This window comes from Tursiops truncatus, chromosome 9 (genome assembly GCF_011762595.2).
Source record: "Tursiops truncatus isolate mTurTru1 chromosome 9, mTurTru1.mat.Y, whole genome shotgun sequence".
NCBI lineage: Eukaryota > Metazoa > Chordata > Mammalia > Artiodactyla > Delphinidae > Tursiops > Tursiops truncatus.
The window spans coordinates 31,465,411-31,483,632 of record NC_047042.1 but is presented as its reverse complement, the minus strand read 5'-3'; the positions used below and the strand labels follow the sequence as shown (position 1 = coordinate 31,483,632).

General features: G+C 40.6%; 1 protein-coding gene across 4 annotated transcripts in view; it reads right to left on the bottom strand.

Moving 5' to 3' along the window:
* Nucleotides 1–18,222, bottom strand: part of RAPGEF5 (Rap guanine nucleotide exchange factor 5) — a 219,690-nt gene that overhangs the window by 94,397 nt on the left and 107,071 nt on the right. For all 4 annotated transcript variants that reach the window (XM_019928544.2, XM_019928553.3, XM_033862968.2 and 1 more), the window contains 2 exons: nt 15,527–15,600; nt 5,423–5,548 (listed from right to left, as the gene is read on the bottom strand). In XM_019928544.2, the coding sequence (XP_019784103.2) occupies nt 5,423–5,548; nt 15,527–15,600 (200 nt within the window). The remainder of the gene's footprint in view (nt 1–5,422; nt 5,549–15,526; nt 15,601–18,222) is intronic.

Here is an 18,222-nt window from a genome sequence, read left to right as displayed (position 1 = left end):
CGTGTAAAATCCCCTTCCCACCCATATTTCATGAGTGAATTGGAAAAGGGGAAGGAAGTAGGGTGGGTCCCCAGACATAACAAAGGCACTGAAGAAAGCAGGGTGGGGAGAGGGAGGGATACAGACAGGGTCCCCAGGGAAAGCATCACTTAGCACGGCTCTCACATACGTTTTACAGACCTTCATTTCTGCAGTTTGGAAATTAGGAAGTCAAGTTCAGGAGCTGCTTGTTAGTATTTCTACTCTACAGGTTAATACACTACAAAGCATAAACGACCTTTCGGGAAAAACTGAGTTTCGGTTTTCTGGTAAACAGTGCGGCGGTATGCCATTAAACAGCACCCACATCTAGATGTATACTTTAATCCAGCTATTTCACAGATACTAAATGTGAACAGTTTATACACTTTAAAAAGTTAGGACTCAAAATAAGCTAGTAGCTTCGCATTCCCTTTTCATTTTTCCTTCCCACACTTCACCACCACCATCCCTTCAATATGTAGCCGTCTGTCTGTCTTTCCTTCAGGGCTGTCCTCCTAGTGGTGCCTCTTTCTCAGGACTATCATGATTCTTGTCATCTCAGCTTCCTGTCCTCCTACCAGGCCTCCCTCCGGTGATGACAGCTGAGAGAAGATGCCACCCAGGGGCAGTCAGACTTGAGTTCACACTTACCCCAGCTCTGCTTAATCACTCAACAGCCTCAGCTTTCTGACTCATCACACTGAAATAATATCGTTTACCTCACAGAAGGGCCCCCTCATCCTACTTTCTTACGAAAAGTAACAAAACAAGTCAATGCCTCTTCATTATTTCTAGAATGAAGTGAAACGTCTCAGCCCTCAAAATCCTCCACAGTCTGGTCCCAATCTCATTTCTCACTAACTTTTCCATCTCCTGAGTCCTTGTCACCATCTCCCTTACCCCCATTCTTGGTACCCTGGTGACAGAATGGTTTCGCTTTCCAAAAAATACTTGTATTTTTAGATATTTCTGTGCATTTTCTAATGCTATTCTTCCCTCCAGGAATGCTCTTCTTCAGTTTGGATTGTTTAAATCCAACCTAAAACCTACTTTAAGGTCCACATCAAACTCAACCTCTGCCATGAGAAAGAATCCTGTTTCCCCACGTGTAAATTCTTCCTCTGACACCCATGTATCTCTCTGGGGATTATCACCACTGCCTCCTTGTATTGCTGTTATCTGTGTCAGTATCTTTTCTCCACAACCTGACTATACTCCTTCAGGTAGGAACCACCATGGTTACTCTGGATCCCCTACAACATCGGCTTCAATAAAGGTGTACTGAATGAATAAACGACCAAGAGTATTCTAGAATAACAGTACAGAAACACCAACTCGGACTATGGGTTAGGAGAGCATCTCTAAAATCACAGGTAGTTCTGAAGGAGGCACACACATCATTGCAGCCGATGCCAAAGCTCTGGCCAAATAATTGAGTTCATTTTGAGGTTGCCAGAGATTCTCTGTGCTTAAGGTATTGTCCAAGTATCTGGGTCTCAGAAGAAGTAGTCTCCATACTGTTAGCCAGAAACTCCATCAAACAATTTGTTAACGAGATAAACAGTGTTCTGTAGCACAAATCTCAGGCACTTGAAACACACTGCAGGACAACAAAACAAGGTAAGTGTCTATGTGGCTTTTTGGCAAAGGTGAGCAACCACTCTGGTGATAACCAGAACTTTCTCATGTCTGTACCAGGAAACTGTAATAACAAATTCAAAAACTGCTTGGTATAAATTAGCACACACATTCCCCCATTATCCCCCATTGATAATTGGCAGAATTATCAAATTCTGCCAATTTTACCATCTAAACGACTCAACATCTGTGGCCTTCTCATTTCCCAGAGCTGCCACCCTGCTTCAGGCTTACATCTCGCACCTGACTCACAACAATAGCTCTCTAAGGGTTCTCTCCAACACTTCCCTGTTCCCCACTCAATTTTTCCTCTAAACCAATGCCAGAGAGATCTTAAAAAGACCACATCTGATTATGCCACTTCCCTTCTTTGATGGCTTTCCTTTGCCAGAAAGGCAAGTCTAAACTCCTTAGAGTGGACTGCCAGGTCTTTCACAACTTACAGCCCACCTCACCCCACCTCATTTCCTAAGAATTGCCCAGGGCTCAACTCATGTGCCTTCCTGCTGGTCCCTCTGCCTTAACTGCTCTCCCTTGTCCTGTCCTTCTATGACCATTAGTCATTCTTCAAGCTCAAGCTCAAAAGTCCCCATTTGGTAACACGTGCCCCTTCCTCTATGGATATAATCATAGAATTAAGCCTAGAATATATGATGCCCACATAAGAGGCAATTTCTTTAGAGAATTAATGGCCAAATGTTAATCTCACTCTCATAATGTTTATAAGAAACAGCCATTTCTGTCCCCTTCTTAAAGTTCTCACATAATTTTCAACACTTAGGACTGAGTGCTGGCTAATTCTGCCTACAGCTTGTTAATATAAAATAGGAAAACTAAGTGCTTGCTGAGAAACTCGTGATAATTATACATTTAACTTTTTTTAAGTTTCAGAAGCCCCTTGGCAAAAGCACAGAGTCAAGTGTTTCTCTAATTGCATCCATTTATAACCTAATCATGGCGTTTACCAGTTGAAAAAGATATTAGCTATGCCCAGTCAGAAATCTCGAAGCCCCTTCAATTTGTAACAAGATGTACCAGCAACAAAAGCTTTATTCCATCAAATTCATGTCTATCTCTATGCAGTAGTACCACAAAGTAGTTGCCTCATTTTGGCATACATGTACAAAAGGGGATGTGACATTCTAGGACTGGAGAAACAAAGTCATTTAGTGAAAAGAATGGCTCAAGAGGCAACTGGGATTCTAACTCAAATTTTACCACTGTGCACTTAAATAATTTTGGCCCAGGAATGGTAGATGAGGTAGTTGACGCATTTGAGAATCACAAAAGAAAGGAAATCTGTATGTAACTCTAGGGTTTGGTCGTTATTGTTATAAGAATAGGAAACTGCAGACCGGGTTTACATTAAGTAAACTGCAATTTCCTCTGTATATTCTGTGTGTTATAACTGAGTTTTCATGAACAAGAACAGACGACTGCTATCAAAGAGAAAATGAGGGCAGGAAAAATGAAAATGCTGCAATCATCTCATGGACACTGTGAATTCAGTGGGCAAGCAAAGGTATCTTTATAACAAGTGCTTAAGACATAAAAGAGTGAAAAAAGCTACCAGATGATTTTTATGCCTTATAAATTATTGTAAAAAGTAGAAGCACCTAGTATCAAATATCCTGTTTGGTAGAGTACTATGGAAGTCTCAGCCTTGAGGGTTGATCAGTTCAGACGGTGTCACCCTGCAGGAGGGAGACCACAAAATGGCTAAGTTTGTATTTATCACTAAGGAAGAAAGGTCCTTCATAGTCACCTTTCCTGACTTTCAGCTTCAGTAGGAAAAGTCTACACAGAAAAGGCCATCATTCCAATATTTATTGATACCTCATCTTTCCTCTCAGAAATGTACACACTTCAGAGCTGTTATTGCATCAATATTATGACATTGATGCAAGAAGTAAAAAACCTTAGTGTTCTCTTTTACAATCTTAAAATGAAGGTGTAAAGAGACTAGTGAGTATACAACCGCCAGCAGAGTTACGTAAGCAAACCGTAAGCAAACCTTCCACCACTAAATTTCCGTCTCATGGTAAAAGTCCTTATAATAAAGAGCAGCGAGTTCAGATTTCTGTTACTATACATTTGGAGTGTATTATACGCTCATTAGCTGTAACTGTAATATTCTGGATTCAACTAATAAGGCAAAGGCAACACAGGTACCTTTTTAATAACCATAATGCTGTCTGTGGCCTAAGGCTGATGATTTCTCATCTTGGTGAAGTGGTACTCTATCTCCTATTGGTTCGATTTTAAAAGATCTCGCCCTCCCCTCAGGTTGTCACTGATCCACTGAATTGAGTATGCAATCCATTGTAAACTATGTCATCCATTTTAAGGACCACTAAGAAAGAAAAATGCTCCCCGTTAAACTAGTACATGTTTTCCTATCATCAACTTTAAGACTCATCCTGATTTCAGAAATGCTAAGATGTGTGAGGAAAGTGCACCTTGAAATCAATAAAATGTAGCATATGAAAACTACTGCTCTTCTAATTAAAATGAATCGAAAGGAATATTGTTTTGAGAAATTTAGGACATGAACCAGGATATTCAACTATTCTAAGGACGCAGAAGAAGTTAGGGGTCAGTCTTAGATATACATGCAGTCAACCTTCAGGGTGCTTTTTAACAATTCCAACAAGTCCCTTAACTTTTCAGTAGTACCTACCGAGGTGAAGGCTTCTGAGACCTCCACTCGCCCTTAAAGCCAATGGTCACCTCTAAGATCATTGCAATCACAAGGCTTTGAAACTGCTAATTATTCTCCTCCTTGAGACACCGATGCTAACGACTTGCCGAATGGTTAGAGACGCGTTACCGTCATCAAACTAAGGAGCGTGCCATCCTTGGACTTCTCACCTCCTCTCCAGCTCAGTAAATCCCTGGCCTTTCTACTGATGGCCTTGGAGCAGAAAAAGCACGAAACAATATTTTTCCCCCTTGGAAAGGGTTGAAAATAAAACTCCAAGAAAAAATTAAAGTCAGAGAAAAGAGATGTTCATAAACACTGAGGAATTTTTCCCCTTCATGAGCAATCCTGGAGAGCTTAGCACGGAGAGTGAAGCCTTACAAACAACAACAAGAAGTCAACAGACCACAATGTAAAGCAGAAGAAAGTGGTCCCATTGTCTCCCTAGCATGACGGCAGCGTTCTCCGTTCTAAGGCTCAATCTGAATAACTGCTTTCAGGAGAACTGAGCAGAGCGTCCCTTTCCTCCAGTTGAACTACATCCAAACAATATAACTCTTGTTGGAACACGAACGCTCACAAGATACTGGGAAAACTCCCTTCTGACTCTCTCACTTAGTGTGAGCATCTAGAAACTGTTCGTCCATTCTTATCTGTCTCTTGTGACTTAGGATGCATTTGTTTGATAACCAGATTCACCCCCTGTGCTAAATATAAAAGTACATCGTAATGTTCTCTCAAAACTCATATTCCACACACTATCTGATGGGGTGAAACTCCCTAAGTCAAACCTGAAAGCCATCAAATAGACATGCATTCATATTTGCTCCCATGCATTCTTATATTTCTACATGATTTACTTCTGTGAAGAGATCTCTTACAAAACCACTGGCTTAGAAAATTATAGTAGTTGTCATTTTTTACTAAGAAGCATGCTTTGGGGGGGGAAAACCCCCAAACCTAAAGAACTTAAAATAAAATATTCTTTCCTTCAAACATACAAGCAGGTAGAAACATTTTCCACCCCTTCAAACCCGCATCCCCAAGAGGAAAAGGGCTTACATGTTCAGACTTCTCCTGTTCTTTTTTGTCCGTCTGCAAAAATTGACAGTTTTCTCTTGCCAGCTTCTGGACCAGTTCAATTCGCCCGATATCATCTCTCTCCTGAAGTTTGCATATCACCCCAGCCTTAAGAGTTGGAGAAAAAGCAAAGATATACTTAAATCCACAGTCCCAGGACATGACACCACTGCAAAGTTCACCTTATAACAGACTCATCTTCTCTGTCGTCTGGATTAAATCATGGTCTTGGTAAAATATTTTGCCTTTCCAAAATTGAGATTGTAGTATCTTAACCTAATGCCTCACCAAAAGACTTAAAGTGAGATCATTTATCAGTCTACTTTAAGAGAGTGAAAGGCAGAGCAAACTAAATCATTTGCTACTAAAGGGCGCTCCTGATATGCCACTATTTGTTCCTGACAGCCTGTTTCCTGTTACATAAGCCCAGCAAGAGGTTAAAAACTCATGGGAAAGTTAGCCAGGAATTACTCTGGCAATAAGGGTGAAGTGATAGAGTACTAAAAATAACAGTACATAACCTCCTAATTCCTCAGCTCCACCAGCTCATTCCATGTACAAATTCACAGTTCACAAGAAGATCACAAGATAATTCTTCTGTTTTCATAACTGGAAAGTTACTATGGGGCATTATTAGTAAAATACCTCCAATGTTGCATAAAATCTGGTGGAAAAGTTTATTAAAAATAAACTGCAAAAAGAAAGTTTCAAATTTCATCAGGGTTTAGAAATGGTCCACAAAGCATCATACTTTTTATTACACCCACGTTACCAAATAATAATAATATGAAGAAGGAGAATCTAGGACTTTGATCAGAAACAAAAAATGGTTATATCACACACATTACGAACTGTTTCTGCTCAAATTCTTTTAAAAATGGTTCACACTGACATATCAGGACACGATCTAAAAGGAAATCAGAAGTTACTCTTGGCAGGAACAGCCGAAACTATCAAGTCTTTGTTTTACGCTATACAATCTATAGGATTCGAATGGACCCAGCAACATGACCAAATATGGAGAAGGGGGCAGCAAGTGATCACAGCTTCAGGGTCTTAACAGTTTGTACTAAAGACACACATTTTGTTGAGTGGGCATCAGAAAAACGGAATTTTCCATTCAAAGCAATGACTAAGTATTTATTCCTAAGGGCAAGGACATCATCTTAACCAGCAGTTTCTCCAACAAACAGGAAGGAAACAAACAAAATCACTGACGTGGCCCAAATCAGATTCCCATGGAACAGCAAGTGGAATTCCTCCACCAAAGTCAGACATTTATGTTTACAGCATCCTTCACAAGTGGTCTTCCAGTTTGTCTCCAAGGTTTCCAAGGACAAGGATCTCAGTTTATCTTAAGACAGCCTGTGCAGTGCTGGAGAGCCAGAATTATTGGAAAGTCCCTTATCATGCTAGACAAAACGCTGAAACCACTGAACTTCAAACAATGAGTACTAGTATTGCCTTTAAAGCAACTGAAAGTATGTCTATTTTTTATCCAATATGACAAACTTCCAAATATTTAAATACCACTATTTATGATATCCTCCTTTCATTCACTCACTCACTCAACTGATTTTATTTGAACCACCACCATGTGCCAAGATCTATTATAGGTTCTAGGGATACAGTGGTCAATAATAACAATAAAAACAAAGTCCCACATGTCATGGAGCTGATATTCACCAGGGGATGTGGATTATATAACATCCAGATATGAAACGGCAGATGGTAATATATGATATGAAGGAAAACAAAGCAGGGTAAGGGACAGAGAAATGTTATTAAGAGAGAAATGTCAGGGAAGGATTCTTTGGTTGACATTTGAGTGGAGATATAAAGGAAGTGAAGAATGTTACAGGCAGAGGAACAGAAGTGCAAGGGCCCTGAGGCTGGGGTGTGTTTGGCACGTTCAATGGAGAGCAAAGGGCACAGCAGGGCTGGAGCAGAGCCGGTAAGGGAGAGCCCGGTGGGACTGCTCAGAGAGGTGAAGCCGACCAGAACACGCAGCTTCTTTACAGGATGTGTAAGAGGTTTACATTCTTTTTCTGAACAAGATGGAAATACTTAGGAATGTTTTGAACATGGGACTGGAATAATCAGACATTTTAACAGGATCGTTCTCTCTTCTGGGTTGAGAAAACACTGTTAAGGTGGGGGGAAGCAGTTAAAGCTAGAAGACCAGTTAGGAGATCGGTCTTCAGACAAGAAATGGCTTGGAACTTGTGGTAGTGGTGGAGATGGGGAGAAGTGGTTAAAATCTGGATCTGTTTCAAAGGAAGGGCTAGCAGAATTGGTCTCTAAGATATTTGGCCCGAGTCACTGGAAGGGTAGGGTTGTCATTTCCTGAGATTGGGAGACTTGGGGAGATCTAGTAAGGGATATGCTTATTAGACATCCAAGTGGAGCTGCCGGGTTGGCCGTCTAGAGGTCCAGAGAAGTCTAAGCTGGAGATAGGACTTTGGGAGTCATCATAATGTACATGGTATTTAAAGCAGAGGAAGGACTGAAGTTACCAATGGAGTGACGTAAACAGAGAAGAAATCCATGAGCTGAGTCTAATAGTTAGATATTGGAAAGATGAGAATAAGGAGGAGGGGCTCTAGGAGGAGAACCCAGTGAGTAGTGAGGGCAGTGTTTCAAAGAGGAGGGAGTGAAAAACTGTTTCCAGTGCAGCTGAAACATCAAATAAGGAGTTCAAAACAACTGACACTGCATTTAACAAAAGTAACTGGTGACTTTGAAAGTAACTTTTTTTTTTTTTTTGCGGTACGCGGGCCTCTGACTGCTGTGGCCTCTCCCGTTGCGGAGCACAGGCTCCGGACGCGCAGGCTCAGCGGCCATGGCTCACGGGCCCAGCTGCTCCGCGGCATGTGGGATCTTCCCAGACCGGGGCACGAACCCATGTCCCCTGCATCGGCAGGCGGACTCTCAACCACTGTGCCACCAGGGAAGCCCTGAAAGTAACTTTTTTTTTTTTTTTTTTGAGAAAAAAAGTGGTGGGAGGAAGAAAGCCTTATTCACATGGTTTTAACAGAGAATGAAAGACAACTCTTTTGAGGAGTTTTACTTCAAGAAACGGGGCACTAGGACTTCCCTGGTGGTCCAGCGGGTAAGACTCCTCGCTCTCAATGCAGGGGGCCCGGGTTCCATCCCTAGTCTGGGAACTCCCACATGTATGCCGCAACTAAGAGTTCGCATGCTGCAACTAAGAAGACCACCTGCCACAACTAAAACAAAAAAAGATCCCGCGTGCCGCAACTAAGACCCAGCAGAGCCTAAATAAATAATTTTTTAAAAAAGAAATGGGGCACTAGTTAGAGAGAGATGTTGCTTGTTTGTTTAGGGTGAGGGATATTCCAGCACATTTATCTTTATTAGAAATCATACAGTGTAGAGGGAAATTTGATGATGTGGGCAAGACACAGGGCATTTTTAGGAGAAATGTCCTTGAGAAGGAAAGAGCATAAAGACCTACTCTCAGAAACATGAATATGAGCATTTCACTCACTGTAATAGGAGGGGAGGTGGAGTACGGGGGGAACATGCCAGTAGGTTAGCATATCTGGTGGTGGGAACGAGGAAATTCTTTTCTGAAGGCCTCTATTTCAGAAATAAGAAGTCAGGTGATTAGCTGAGAGTAAGGACTGTGAGAAGATCCTGGAAGTATAAGAAAAGAAGGCATGTAATGGTCATTTCAGTTCCAAGGGTTGGCAAACTTTTTTTTGTAAAGGGCCAGAGTGTAAATATTCTAGGCTCAGTGGGGCGTGTGGTCTTTGGTGCAACTACCCAAGTGTCCCGTTTTAGCATAAAAGCAGCAAGAGACGGTATGTAAATGAATGAGCATGAGCTGTGTTCCAATAACACTTTATGTACAAAAACAGGCAGTAGGCTGTGGTTTCTCAACTCCTGACCTGAAAGAAGAGGCAACCGGACAAGGAAAGTAGAATCAGATTGCCAAGCATTAATAAGGGCCCACTTGACTTTGGTTTTAGATCCTTTTACCATCCTAGCCGTCCTCCTTAGCGTGTATTGGTTTGTCAGGATTTTAATGGAGCCCATAACCTGAGATAATGCTGAATACATGGGCCAATCTTGAAGATGTTCTTTTAATCAATACTAGATCAGCAGTGTTAAGGACGCTCCTTTAAACTATGAAGGCAAGGAAATTATTCAGGGAAATTTCCACACAAAAATTATTAACATTCTTTAAATGTTTTGACACTTAAAGGAATATGTTTGTTATCTAGAAAATTCATTTATGTTGACCAACTAGGATTTCTTCTGTCTCCATCCCTGTCATCCTCACGGTGTTTAATATATTGTCCTGCTAGAGGAGAGAGGGTGTTAATGACACTGCAAGCTCTGGACCTGCTCCGGGGCTGCTTATTCAGTAGAGTGATGGATTGGTCCCCATCTCTCTCTACTCCCCAGTGTGGCAGCCCTGTGTAATAGAGGGCACTTGTGGAATGGGGCCAGGCAGGGGTGGCACACAGGAGGAAAGCACCGTGAGCTAACTAATTTGGTGAGTGAGAATGAGCCTGTTACCTTTTCTCACCAGCACAGGCTCCAAAGCAACCGGGCTAAGCTTCCATAGACTCCAACTTGGAGAGAGAGTCTTTCCTTCTGTCTGTGGGTGCCATATGTATTTTTAAAAAAACAACTGATAATAGCATCAGCAAAAAAACGGTAGGACTGAGCACAGGAAATTTAAGAGACCTCAACCAGTTTTTTGGTTTCTGTGTGAACATGAGTTTTTTGCTTAGGATCCTAAACAGAGACTTTTCTTTCTTGAGGAAATACATTTTTTTTAGAACCAGATAACTTGGGTTTACAAATTATGTATTTTAAACACAAAATGCTATTACTTTTAAAAATGGGTTTCAGATTGACTCAATTATTTCTTATTTATAATTAAATCATCTTATAATTTAAAAAGGAATATTGCTATCTTGATTTTCTGGTTTCTGCATAATTTCTAGATGCATTTTCACAAGATAATCAATTCTACAGCACTCCTTACATATAACTATGAAAAAAAGCTTTCAAGGAGGGTTATGAAAGCTTCTTCATTCCCTAGAGAACTTTAATCCCAGAGAGATGCCCGTACGTCCTGGATAGTTTTATAAGACAGACCTCTTTGGAAATACCACACTAAACCAGATGTTCTCTGGGGGGTTCCTTTCACAGTTCTGTAATTTAGTGATTTAATTCAAAAAAGCCATGAATTTATTAATATATTTTGAGAGCTTTGTTATGGTAGGAGAAGCAAGATAACAGCCCTTGATCTAGACTTTCACATTCCTGGACTACTTAATTTATCTATGTGAAAATAATTATAAACAGTTTACCTAACACTGTTAGGCCAGCAAAAAATAAAAGATTAATGTGTAACCATCAGAAGAGTTATTTAAGAGCCTTATTTCAAGGTCTGCTTTGAAAAAAAAAATCTCTGTAATGCATAATTAAAGCTATTTATATCATTTTCAGTATTTGAGAAGAGAAATGTTATCAATGTAAATGAAAAGTCTGTTTCCTTTATAAATGGAGTCACAGAAATGTTTGGTCCATTCTTTCAGTGGTGAAATGAAACTTGGACAGAAGTCCCTTAGGAAAAACTGCAAACTAAATGAACAGCCTTTATGACATAAGGTGAAAGAGCACAAGTTCTATGTATGGAAGCATTTTCTTCATTATCATAACCTTAAAAATCACCTTTTCTAAAACACCATGCAAAAATTGCTATCAAGGGAAGGAAAACCAGGATGAAAGAATCCACCTTTCATGAAAGCACTTTTGTGATAACAGAATGCTTTTCAATACAAATTCAGGGTATTCGGGTAAACTCGTATTGATTATTACATAATAGATTCATTTCTGCAAACTTAAATCTTGAATAGAAATTCATAAATTTTTTTTTTGTTACTTTGAACACAAAGTCCAAATGACAGAATAAAACACTGATGGGCTGGGATGGTGTAATACGTTACCTATTTCCAACACAGAAAGTAGAATTCTTTCCAGGAAAATTCAGAAGACAATTCATAATAAATGAATAATTTTAAAGATTTCATTTTATTATCCATTTTCTCAAATATCTCCAGAGAAAGAAAACTATGACAAATTTCCTACTGGTTGGAATAGAAAAATACACCCTTTGATAACTGTGGAAAGGATCAAGAAAAGAACATACAGTGAAAAGTACAGGCAATAGAAAGTGTGATGGTAAAGGCAGGTTTACTAATGTCCAGGGCATCACTAGGACAGGCCTCAGACACCATGCTGGGGCATCACAGCGCCTTAGGAAGCTTTCAGTGATTCCCAGTCCCTCACTGTACAGACGAGGCAGTGCAAGTTCAGGGGGGGTTCACTGCTCTGGTCCCCCTCCCTTGTGGAATTACCTGTGTTGATACACCACACTGGTCACACAGACCCATCCTCTACAAACACCGCGTGATACTGTGTCCTGCCAAAGTGGGCCGGGGGCAGGGAAGGAGGCAGAAACCGTAGCTGCGTGGAATTTATTACTGTTATTTCCCTTAAATATGTTCTTAATCTATTACACTTATATAATTATCTCTTCTGATGAGACTAAATACATTACATATTTACATAATCGATGAAGTAAGGGGTTCATTCATTACATGTATTTAATTCCTTGAATTTTCTGACTAGAATAGGGAGGTCACCAATATTTTATCTTGTTTTGACCTGAGAGAAATTGCAGCTCAGATCTGTATACATTACTGATCATTTTGCTAAGCAGAGCAGCAAAGTTGGCAAATAATAAAGTAGTTTAAAAAAAGAGAGAATAAGTACATTTAATAAATTCTAACACAAAGGATTGAAAAGGGTCATCTGTTTTCTATGATAGCTATCACAACCTTAAATAAGAGCTTTCTTCAGTCTATTTTTTTTTTTAAATCACACTTTGCTGATAAAACAATCATGAACTATGTGGCAATCGATTTGTATAACTGACAGTTATCATCACTTAATATTAAAATGATTGATTCCAATGGAGGAATAGGAGACAAAATAATTACTGAATCCAGTGGTCTATGGCCACCCGAATAAAAGCAAGAATTTCCCAAGTTCAGCATGTTATAAATGACTCATTGACTATCTCACTAGAACCTGCAAAAATTCTATACATTTGATAAAGATTCTTTAATCCTTTAGTCCGAAATAAAGGGTTACAATGAGTGAAGGGTCTAGAATGTTTTCTGTAAGTGCAGATACCATAATGGCAGACAGAGCAACACTGCAGCCCAGTCCTGTTAGATCCCTTAAACATTCAGACCAGAAAGCAATGTGATACTGATCATGACAATGATAATAACTCCAGGAGGCTATACTTACTGTGTGCCAGGCAGTGTTCTAACTGCGTCACATATATTCATTTGATCTTCAAAACAACTGTCTCCATTTTACAGATGCTAGAAAGGCAGCTTAGCATAGGGGTTAAAAGCAAGGATGTAGGAGCCAGACTACCTTGGCTGGATTCCCATCCCCACCACTTAGCAGCTCATCTGTGAAGTGGTGGTAAGTATATTATCTGCCTCACAGGGTTTGTTGTGAGGTTTAAGTATGTTAATAAAAACAAAGAGCTTAGAAGAGTGCGTTTGAAGTACCGTCTAAGTGTTAACTCTCAATATTCTTACAGAAAAGGAACATGGGGCACCAGGGAGTAGTGTAACTTGCCCAGGGTTGCTGTGACAGTGCAGCCCGGCCCAGGAGACAACACTCTTAACCTCGTGGACGCTGCCTGACATTCACGGAAACTCTTTTACGTGACAGGGTGGCACGCATTTTTATGTTGCTTCATTTCAACCTCATGACAACTTTATAACATCTCTACTTTACAAAGATGAAAACCAAGCATGCTAGTCACTGCCTAGCATGGTGGGGACACTTTGGTGACAAAGACATGGATGCCACCCTACAGGAACGAACTGGTTTAGAGACAATAAAGAACTTGCCTCCAGGCACCAGCTATGAGGAAGAAGGGCTGGGATGTAAACCCCAGGCTACATGCTCCCTTCACTCTTCCTACACATCACTGCATGGAAATAGGGAGTTTCCTAGGCAGAAAAGATATTTTTAGAGAGAAAGGAAAGAAAGGAATCAACGTATGAGGAGAGAACTAGAGTTTTCCGGTAGGTGGTAAACGTGGGTACAGCAAGGCCCAGTCTCTCTGGAGTTAGTGACTGCCTTAACCCTTTATACACCCAAAGTTTTCAACAGCCAGGGGACAGTTTCCCCATAGTGACATAATTCATCATGTACGGGGAAGGAATGAGAAACCAGTGAGCACTTAACTTGTTTAAAATATACTCTGAAGACTACATAATTATGCATCCCAGTGAATTAACTCATAACTCTCCAAACCTAAAGAGAATCTGTTCCTGATCTAATTATCGATTCACTGGTTTCAATTGGTTTCATGATTCCTTTCCTCTGTACATTCTGTAGATGCGCAGAGATGTCACCGTTGCTGAAGAAAAACCACAAAACCTCGTAGAACAAGGTCTATGCATCCATTTGAGATACACAGAGGAATAAAATTGCGTTAAAACAGACTTTTGTCCACAGAATAAGTCCAAAATAAATTAAAAATAGCAGTTTAAATTTAGACACTAAATAATAAACTGTCCTACTAATAACTTAATGCCTTAAGAAACCTTTGAGAAAGCTATCCTTGCCCAGGTTTGCTTGGAAGCCTGAAGTATAATTTCAGTATGAGCCTGTGAATGGCAGCATTCTGAATATCACCACGGCAAAACAATCCCAGACAAGTCCTTATATGAACTTACTAGAACATGACCACCTCTGCAACCCTGGCTGAGAAAGCTAATGTGATTATTCTGACCAGACTCCACAGACTTACAACTTTAAAGGTGAAGTGTGCGGGGTCAACCAAACTAAGAATCTTTTCTTCTCCAGGCTTACTGAGGTATACTTAATATACAAAAAGTCACACACATTTAATGTATCCATTTTGATGAGTTTGGACCCGCGTGATACCAGCATACCATCACCGCAATCCTGAGAGGCCATTTCCTCTGGAGGTCTAGCTAGTAGAACCGAGCAACGCCCTGCATGGAGTAAGGGCTCAGACGGGCTTGTCTGTTTCCAGAGTTTTTCCACTCTGAGGATAGAGCAGCTCCGATTCTTCTGCCTGGGTAGATCAATCAACCCATGGCTCTCTACACACCATGATCGATTTCTTAGTAGTACACTCCCCTGGACCCACTTCTTTCTCGTTCTTATGTATAATAAAATGCAATGGCTTATTTATGCAACATACTTCTCTTTTTAATCCTCACAACTCCCCTATCAGGTAGGTTCAGAGATGAGTCACCTAAAACTCAAAAGGGTTAACAAACTGGCTTATGGTAGCTAGGTACTTAGCCATATCAAACAAGGCTATAGCTGGGTGTCAAGGGGGTGGAACTCTGAGGAGTGGAGTTGAATTGTTGAGGGCTTGCAAAAGAATGTCCTTATGCCATCTGTTCTGCTTCTCGCCCTGCTGTCCCCACAAAGAATCTCTAAATGCTCTGCCCTTACATAAAGTTAACAGTTGATAGCAGTAGGGTACCCAAAGTTTTTATGCTGCCATAGTATTTGGAGGTCAGCTGCTACTAAAAGCGTGTCCATACCACGAGGTAAATGCTGGGGGTGGGCACAGAAACTTCGCCAGGTGAGGCATCGCACTCATCTGTCTGGCCCTGCCCCGGCTGTCATGCTGTCAGCCGGCTGATTCTCCTCTGCCATCTCCAGGGGACAGTCTACCCTACAGCGGTCTCCCCTGGTTCTTCACTTACTTTGCTTGCTGTCTCTGGGAAGTGAGGGATGTCTCCGGAACTGTCCCTCCCCCATGAACCAAACTATAAACATGAAGAGCAATTTAGGTTTTTCTTGTGAAATATCTCTTATCAAAAATAAGTGCTTCGTTCCCATAATATGACTATTGTACAGAACACAAGAGGTGAGACCTGTATCATCTGCAAACACCTGTGCTATCTCACCACTCTCACCACAGAAGAAGGGTGTAAGGAGGGGCTGTCACAGAACTTGTCACACCTGAGGATCTGCAACACCTTCAGCCTCTGTCACAGTTACGTGTTTGTCACTGTTTTCTTCATCTTGTTCAATTGCTTAAATAAAAAAAAAAGAAAAAGAATATTAAACAAATGTAGCATCATAAGAAAATTGTTTCAGGTCATTTTCTTTTCAGATGGCAATCTGGCAGGAAAAAATAATGTTAGGTAGAGTCCCAAAATGTAAATATCAGCACTGCTTTTTAAATTATTTGGATGAAAAGTTTAACGAATAGCACTAGGCACTTTTCATGTACATTATCTCATTTGTTAAATCAGTGGCATTGGAGCAATCCGATCTCAATTTTCCTCGTCACCTAAACCCATCAAGACATCACCATGTCAGTTTCGTATTTCACCCAAGGGGGAGCTGGGGTAGAGGTGAAGGCTTCTATCCAGTTCATGTGAGAACATCATATTTTTTTTTATGTGATTTTTTTGGCTAATAGTTTACTGTTATATAATGAAGCATGATTTTTTCAAACTGAAGTATAGTTGATTTGCAATGCTGTGTTAGTTTCAAGTGTACAGCAAAGTGATTCAGTTATACATACATATATATTCTTTTTCAGATTATTTTCCATTATAGCTTATTACAAGACACTGAATATAGGTCCCTGTACTATACAGTAGGGCCTTGTTATTTATCTAGTTTATATATAGTAGTGTCTATCAGCTAATCCCAAACTCCTAATTTATCCACCACCCCCCGTTTTCCCTTTGATAACCATAAATTTGTTTTCTATGTCTGAGTCTCTTTCTGTTTTGTAAATAAGTTCATTTGTATCATTTTTTTAGACTCCACATATAAGTGATATCATATGATATTTGTCTTTCTCTATCTGACTTACTTCACTTAGTGTGATAATCTCTAGGTCCACCCATGTTGCTGTAAATGACATTATTTCATTCTTCTTTATTACTGAGTAGTATTCCATTGTATATATGTGCCACATCTTCTTTATCCATTCACCTGTGGATGGACACTTAGGTTGCTTCCATGTCCTGGCTATTGTAAACAGTGCTGGTATGAACGTTGGGGTGCATGTACCTTCTCGAGTTAGAGTTTTCTCGGGGTATATACCCAGGAGTGGGATTGCTAGAGGAGCAAATATTTTATATTTGGATTGTACAGAGCATTGTTACCACAAAATTCCAAACTATGGAGTCTTGAATCCACCTCCTCTCCCATACTTCCCCAGCATCTCCCTATCCAAGTCCTTGTCACCCTTTCTGCACCGGTGCAATAACCCCCTACCACAAAGCCCCTGATTCCAACCTCTCCCTAATAAAATCGGGCTTGAGCACAACTGCTAAATAATCAGTCTCAAAAAATATAACAATAAGTGCCCTGCTTTGGCCTCTGTATCACTTATCTCATCAAGTCTGAACACTGCTCATCACAGAAGGTCTTCCTTGAATTCTCCAGCTTCTTCCTCATCTCCAACTTCACCCTGACATTTAACATCAGAACGTATTGTACCAGCTCTGATCCAAACTCTAGGATTTCATTATTTTTCTCCTTGTATAGCCTGCTCTTCCATTTTAACAAATATGTACTTAGTACCTACTAGGTGCCTGGCACTGGGGTCATTCCTGTGAACAAGACAGGTAAGCTCCTGACCTCAGGAAGTACACATACTAGCTGGGGGGATAGCTAACAACTACTGTTCCAACGAGTAACAATCATAATTATTACAATAATAATCTTTAAAAATAAGATGAGATTAAAGATCATGATAAATGGTGAAATGACAGAAAACCAACTGGGGGAGGTCACTGCGGAGAGCAGACCATGCACGGTGCTTCTCTGAGGAAGTGATATGTGGGCTGAGACCCGAGGTTGAGACGGAGCTGCCCGAGACAGGTAAGAGTGATGCAAGACAAGCCTGGAGAGACCATGGGCCACGGTCAATTCAGATGTTAGTCTAAGAACATGAGGAGGCACACCAAGGAATTTTAAAATAGGGAACTGTATGATGCATCTATTTTCAAAGGTACTTTTTGCCTGCTTTGTGGAGACCAGACTTATGAGGAGCAAGAAGGAAGCAAGGAGTCCAGTTAGGTGACCGTGGCTTAACATCTGGCCTAGAGATAACCAGGGCATGGACTAGGGAAGCGGCAATGAGCTGAAGAAACATGGAGGACTTGAACTGTGTTTTTGAGTTCATTTGGCAATGAACTGAATATGAGAGGCAGGGGACTGTGCAGGTGGGGGAGGGAGATGAGTAAGAAAAAGTAATCCAGGGTGATTTGTAAGTAGAATAAGGCACTGCTCATACACACTGTACCACTTATTCTTCTTGCCGTCTCCATCAAAAGCAGGCCCCAGACACAGCAACCTCACCGACAGTGAGGTCACCCACTGTACTTTTGGATCCAGTTTGCACTGTTTTGTGTACTCTTAAGTACTATGCTCTTTGCTCTGTACTTTTAAAAATATTATTTCACACACCTTTTGCTTTTATACGCCTTTTACGCCCACTGCGTGGTGCTTATGATGACACCCACCTAAAATGCTGTGCACGCAGCATGAGCTCTGTAAAAATTAACTGAGATGAACAATGTCTCCCCAAGTGACCAAAACGGCACAACTTGACTACACCTACATATATGAGCTACGTCTTTCATAACCATTTACTAAAAAAGAGGGGAGGGAAAGTCTTCTGTTAAACTCCA